Genomic DNA, 6,825 nt, shown 5'->3' with positions numbered 1-6,825 from the left:
TTTTGGCTATTCACGCAAATGAACGTTAATGACATTTATATCTGACGTTACATACCCATGATCCAGCCATAAAACCGTATTCAAACTAGAGAATACAAAATATATGTGTACAATCTTTGCTCATAAAAACAAGCAAGGATTTTCAAAATATAGTAATAAATTCGCTTCAACAAATCAGGAAACGTATTACAAACAGCTGGATGAAGACGTACGTGGATAGGCTACTGAATACGGATTGCGTTTGTAAATTCCCTCTGACAATCCGCTCCGATTTCTGAGCGCTCTCGTCTGAGTGTGCGAGAGCGCAGAATATAATAACTGATGAATTTACGAACGCTCAACACCCGTTGAATACGGCCGGTTTCAGTAAACGTCGGCAAAAGGGGTAATTAAATTGTTGCCAACAGCATGGTTACAGCCACCAATGCTCTGGATAACATGAAAACACTCTAACCAGCTCTGCTAGGGCGAGTAAAATGGTCATAGTGCGATTTTTCTGAAATTGTAAACATAGGCAGTGAATTTAGGAACGCACCTGAACACATCCCAACAACATAGATAGAATGTCCAATCACAGATTAGTACTGTACAGCCAACCGCAATGCCCGTTATTGTGTTACCGAGCAACAAAACATAAACAAACATTTCCTTCATATTACGTGTGTTTTGCTCAGATATGTTACAGAAATGTTGAAGCTAAGCGCCTTTGGATCGTTACCTTGAGTGGAAAACTTCATTTTGTCATTTTCATTTTAACCAGGTAATATTTTGCCCTAACCCTAACTACCTGCAGGTTTTTACTAGCAACATCAGTGAATTAGTTAGTCAAGCATGTGTTGTTAGCAGAAACCATACGATATCTTATTAAATTACTAGATGGGCTATGTCATAAACCTTCAAAGTTCCAGAATGGGGTACAAATGGGAGTCATATTGCGATGGTCAGGGAAAATCCAAAGTAGTCTAATTGGAATGATTGGCAGTAGATACATAATCCTGATTATATTTATACAGGAAAATAAAAGTAAGGCATGTGATGCATCATAAATTGTCAATCTAAAATATTGTCATATAACTATAAATACAGTTTATAGGGGTTTTATAACTATTTTATTTATAAATAGCATCTAAAATATATGTAAACATACCATAAATGTCTGCATTTTTGTTTTCTTAGAAATCTGTGAGTTTATTGTCATGGGTTGTATGTTTAGTCACAATATTGTTTCGAACGTTCATTTTGAAAAAATATGTATTGGAAAGCTGTGAGTGCTTTTATATGATACAATATCAATACTTGTTGCATATACAACTTGTATCTAAATCCTATAGTCAACTGATTACAGCCAGTGAATGGCTGTGTGGCTGCATTGTTTGATTGGAATGTTGGCATATTGGCAGTTAATTAGAAAAATTTATTGAATCATTTAATCCCTCTAAAACTGTCTGGCTAGCTAGCTAACAAACATACAGTGCAGATCAATCATTCAAATTCATTATTTTACACAATATCTTATCACAGCACTAGTTGACCAACTCCCTGACCAAAATGGATGACCTTCACCCTGTCATAAAATTGTTCATGGCCATTCTAGTATTCTAGTTCCTAATTCATATATGGCAGAGACAAACATTAGGCTCAGTATTTTTTGTGCTAACCAGGGTTCTCTACGATTTCTGATGTTCGTTTGCAAACTCGACTAACTAGCTGCAGAAATATGTTGATGTTCGGCGAAAACAAATCTGTATATTCTTCACAAATTAGTATTTGAAGCATGAGGTGAACGAGCTAATGTTAGCTAACTAGCTAGTAACTATGTAGTGACGTGGAAATGTCCTCTATTTACCAAATCATGAGCGCAAACCACAACACAAGTCAGTTTGTTATCAAAGTCCATCTTTAATTATATGAGCTCTATCACAACCCTGTGACTATCAGATCAATTCAGTGTCTATCAATGAATTATCTGAGAGCCCCCCTCTACATTGCAACTGAGATCCTTTAATAGCAAAGAACACACATAGTCAGACAGCATAGACATAATATATCGTTCAGCTTTGTCTCCTTACTCAAACCCAGAACCATAAACCAATCCTCCATATCAACAGGCATATATATCAAATTGTCATTTAGATACAACCAATTCTAAATACAACCAATCCTGGACAAGCTCACGGAGAGGAGAGTGAGGCTATAGGTTAAGATAAGAGGGAGCATAGAATGATTCCAGACACTGCCATCCTCCTCTCCCCGATGGGAAAAGTAGGGAGTGACTGGCACACAGACACAGTGGAGCAAAAGAGCAAAAGATATGTTTACACATGATGACACCTTGACCTCTCCCCTCTCTGCGGCCCATGCAACTTAGTCTTGACATAGAACAGATAACTGCAAACCCTGCCACAGTATTATACAAAAATAACATTCTGTTGAGAAGTAATTTACAAACATATGATGAATATAAAACATCTTACCTATGTTACCACCTAATTCTGATTATTCCCCAACAGTAGTCCAATGCAGGGTTTTCAAAACACCGACTTTTTATTTTCAGGTTGTCAGGTTTCCTACAATGGCTGGAACAACCTTTTGTGAGGCGTCTGAGCTTTACAACATTCTCAACCAGTACACCCGGCTGTCCAGATTGGCAGAGTTCAACTTCCTCTGTTTGATTGGTAAGAGCTAGGTAGGGGCAGACAGTCATATCAGTTCAACACAATGAAAACAAATCTATTGTGTTGATAAACGTTACTTATTTCTAAGATTCAGTCCAATATAATACACTCAAACTTGCCTGGTGGACAAATGGTTATGCTGTTTTCTCAGATGCCCGTGCTAAAGGACAGTACAATGCCAGCCATATCATTACTGCTAGAAATGCAAAATGGGTATGCGTGTCAAATCAGTTATTAACACATTACAACACTAGCTTATCCCACCTTAGGATGACAATACTGTGCTTCAATTATTTTGCCATTTTGAAATACACGTTGCAATGTTCGGCAGTGTAATAAGTAAGATGTCATTGTTTTACTCTACAGGACTCTAAAGGCAAACTCATTATGCCTGTAGGCGTGGAGGTGGAGAGTATGAGGTATATTGTGGTTTATGACAGCAGCACCAGTTCTTTACAAGGTTCAGGTGAGCTGAACATCACCAGTCTGTTCACTGACAATTTTTTAATTAACCTTTATTTAACTAGGAAAGTCAGTTAAAAACGAATTCTTATTTATAATGAAGGCCTACCCTGGCCAAACCCTAACCCGGACAACTGTTTTTGATTGAATTGTCAATGATTGAATGAACCAGTCAATAATATTCGATCCATGATATCCCATTAGGGCGATTTAATTTTAAAAAATGTATTTAACTAGGCAAGTCAGTTAAAAACAAATTCTTATTTACAATGACGGCCTACCCTGGCCAAACCCTAACGATACTGGGCCAATTGTGCACTGCCCTATGGAACTCCCAATCAAGGCCAGTTGTGATACAGCCTGGAATCAAACTAGGGTCTGTAGTGATGTCTCTAGCACTGAGATGCAGTGCCTTAGACCGCTGCGCCACTCGGGAGCCTGAGTGGGGTAAGAATGGTTTGTAGTTATTCTGTGTGTGTGTGTTTGTAGCTGAGGCTATTGAGTGCGCTGAGGCCCTGACAAAATCAAGCCACTATCCTGTCCAGATTCTGAAAGGAGGCTATCAGAGGTTCTCAGCCTTTTATCCTTTCTTCAGGACACAGAAAATCCTTTACACCATAAAGGTAACGCCTCCATTGCGTCAAACCTTTGCTAAATATTGTGAAAGCCTGTTGAGAAAAAGAAAAACATACTCAGGTGATAAGAGTATTTCAATGTGCTGATTTACATAGATTGTGCTGCTGTCTTGTTTCATTATTGTGACTTTGTAGGAATTGGAGAGCTTGAGGCCTTATCCAGTGGAGCTCTTGCCAGGTCAACTCTACATGGGCAATTACAAGCAGGCCATCAATCCCCATGTCCTAAAAGATCTGAAACTGAGCGCCCTTGTCAATGTCTCCGAAGACAGTTGTCACATGTGTGTGAGGACTCATATTTACATGTCCAAGTAGCAGGTACTATGGATGATTGTTCATAAAAAAATATTATGTTTGAATACAACTTTTTTCTTTTTGAAATTAGGTTTGAAAAAGGAAACCACACCATCCTTCACATCAATGTGTCAGATTCAGTGGAGGCTGATCTGTACTCCAGTTTTGAGAGGATTTGTGTTTTTATTGGTGAGCTGAATGTGTTTTTTCCCACTTTTTTTAGATGTTACTTGTTATTACTTGTTGTTACTATTTGTTTATTACTATTATGTTTATTAGTGTTGCAAATGTTTCCCTTTTAGCCTCTCGTCTCAACACTGGATCTGCAGTTTTGATCTTTTCAAGTCATGGAATAAGCCGCTGTAGTGCTGCGGCCATGGCTTTTCTTTTGCACCACTTGAAATATTCACTGGGGGCAAGTTATGTTTATGTACTTTACGGTCTTTTTTGGAATGTGTAATAGAAATAGAAGAAGTTCAGGCTGTTCCAGTTCCTGTTTTTGGAATCTGAAAAAATGTCTGGCTTTGTAATGAAAATACTGTGTGTTTACTGTATAAGATTTTGTTGCTGAATTTGGTGAGCTGCTAATTCTTCTGTTATTCCTCCCACTTCATTATGATATCGATGGCACTTTTTCTCACTGAAGGAGGTCTGGGAGCATGTCCTGCAATGTAAAACGAACATGAGGCCAAACCGAGGGTTTGTACAACAGCTGTCAGACTGGGAGCTGCACACACTGGGTAGAAGAATCACTGATATTGCAGAGCCCCGCTATTGAGATAATGGATAATCGTTCATTTCAATGAGTCTAGAAGAGCCCTGTAATTCACTGGGACTATAACTATCGACTGAAAAAAAAAATACATGGATATTTTTGTCATGAAGTTGTCTACCTTCTTTATATCGGCCTTCTTGGGTGGTTGATAACATTTGTATGCACTGAGCACCAACTTCTTCTGACAAATATTTGAAGTATGCTCTTACACACACACACACACATACACACTTATGTAGTACTAAGAACCAGCATGCAAGCATCGCTTGTCAGGCAATTGCTGGTGAGGCTTACTGATCACAATTTCATTGTCAGATATTCACTTACCGTATGTATTGTAATACCATACTTTCTGAAGATTCAGGGATCATCTAAAAACACATACACATTGATACGTTTGCCCTGCTGATATTCTGGAATGATAGGTCCTGAGAATTTTATTGGAATGATGAATGATAGAAGGACAATGTTTCTTCTTGCAAGTGTCAATTTTTCAGGATTATGCAATCAATGTAATGAAAAGAACGGGACACACCATGATCTTGCTCTAAAAATACATACACTGTATATATACAAAAGTATGTGGACACCCTTCAAATTAGTGGATTCTGCTATTTCAGCCACACCTGTTGCTGACAGGTGTATAAAATTGAGCACACAGCCATGCAATCTCCATAAACAAACATTGGCAGGAGAATGGCCTTACTGAAAAGCTCAGTGACTTTCGATGTGGCACATTCATAGGATGCCACCTTTCCAACAAATCAGCGGTCCCGTTCTGTGAGCTTGTGTGGCCTACCACTTTGCTGCTGAGCCGATGTTGCCCCTATAAGTTTTCACTTCGCCATAACAGCACTTACAGTTGACTGGGGCAGGTCTAGCAGGGCAGGGGAAAAAAATAGCTAACACTTACTAACAAGGATTCTGAAATCATTGCTAAGAATAATGAAAATGACTGCAGTTTCTACTGGTCATTGTTTTCAAGCTGCTTGTATTGGCGCTAGCTAGGTACCAAGCTAAAGCTAGCTACCCCAGAAGTTGCGGTAGAACAAATGATGCTTTATTACCAATGCGGTATTGTAAACACGTCGTTCATGGCCGGTGTTTGCTTGTTTGCACAGCTTTGACAGTGCTACTGTATCTTTTTTGACACGTAAAGGCCCAAACGGCATTCCATAGTATGTATGTCGTGAAGCTAATAGCAGTGACGCTATTACTGTGTAACTCCAGTAGGGCAACATCTGAAAAATAGCGCTCTTGGTAGTGTGTCCCACTGCTCGACCAGTCAGCGAAAGCCAACATCACCCACAACAGAGAACAGTTGATTGTCAGGGGCAATGAATTCCATTATCTTGGCTTGGATTTTGCCTTTGAGTTGTCTTGCTGAAATGTTCTTACCCTTTCAAATTACTGCTCCACGTGTTGACAGCTTGATCCACACAGCATACATTGTGGGCTAGGTTATGAATGCTGTGTTGCACGTGTAGCGCAAAGTTTTACGCGGTGTCCTTACATCATGTAACTACAGTTGAAGTCGGAAGTTTACATACACCTTAGCCAAATACATTTAAACTCAGTTTTTCACAATTCCTGACATTTAATCCTAGTAAAAAGTTGACATACACTTAATTAGTATTTGGTAGCATTGCCTTTAAATCGTTTAACTTGGGTCAAACGTTTTGGGTAGCCTTCCACAAGCTTCCCACAAAATGTTGGGTGAATTTTGGCCCATTCCTCCTGACAGAGCTGGCGTAACTGAGTCAGGTTTGTAGTCCTCCTTGCTCGCACACGCTTTTTCAGTTCTGCCCACAAGTTTTCTATAGGATTGAGGTCAGGGCTTTGTGATGGCCACTCCAATATCTTGACTTTGTTGTCCTTAAGCCATTTTGCCACAACTTTGGAAGTATGCTTGGGGTCATTGTCCATTTGGAAGACCCATTTACAACCAAGCATTAACTTCCTTACTGATGTCTTGAGATGTTGC

The 6,825-nt window shown here is 39.2% G+C and overlaps 1 protein-coding gene across 1 annotated transcript; it reads left to right on the top strand.

The window, feature by feature from the left end:
- The first annotated feature begins 647 nt into the window (after nt 1-647).
- Nucleotides 648-4,422, top strand: LOC123999775 (serine/threonine/tyrosine-interacting-like protein 1). The gene is made up of 8 exons (XM_046305801.1): nt 648-760; nt 2,555-2,675; nt 2,827-2,888; nt 3,042-3,141; nt 3,627-3,760; nt 3,908-4,053; nt 4,158-4,291; nt 4,412-4,422. Exons 2-8 carry the CDS (start codon nt 2,573-2,575, stop codon nt 4,420-4,422), a joined length of 690 nt encoding a protein of 229 aa, XP_046161757.1. The 5' UTR covers nt 648-760; nt 2,555-2,572.
- The last annotated feature ends 2,403 nt before the right edge of the window (nt 4,423-6,825 follow it).

The sequence above is a fragment of the Oncorhynchus gorbuscha genome, linkage group LG16, assembly GCF_021184085.1.
Source record: "Oncorhynchus gorbuscha isolate QuinsamMale2020 ecotype Even-year linkage group LG16, OgorEven_v1.0, whole genome shotgun sequence".
NCBI classification, from domain to species: Eukaryota; Metazoa; Chordata; class Actinopteri; order Salmoniformes; family Salmonidae; genus Oncorhynchus; species Oncorhynchus gorbuscha.
Note: the sequence above shows the minus strand (reverse complement) of the source record. Positions and strands in the feature narration are given on the sequence as shown.

What these genes read in the sequence shown, in the direction of transcription:
- LOC123999775 (XM_046305801.1), top strand. Translation starts at nt 2,573, where the DNA reads ATGGCTGGAACAACCTTTTGTGAGGCGTCTGAGCTTTACAACATTCTC. An exon ending in CAACTTCCTCTGTTTGATTG is followed by an intron (nt 2,676 to 2,826) that starts GTAAGAGCTAGG and finishes CTGTTTTCTCAG; the next exon opens with ATGCCCGTGCTAAAGGACAG. An exon ending in AAATCCTTTACACCATAAAG is followed by an intron (nt 3,761 to 3,907) that starts GTAACGCCTCCA and finishes GTGACTTTGTAG; the next exon opens with GAATTGGAGAGCTTGAGGCC.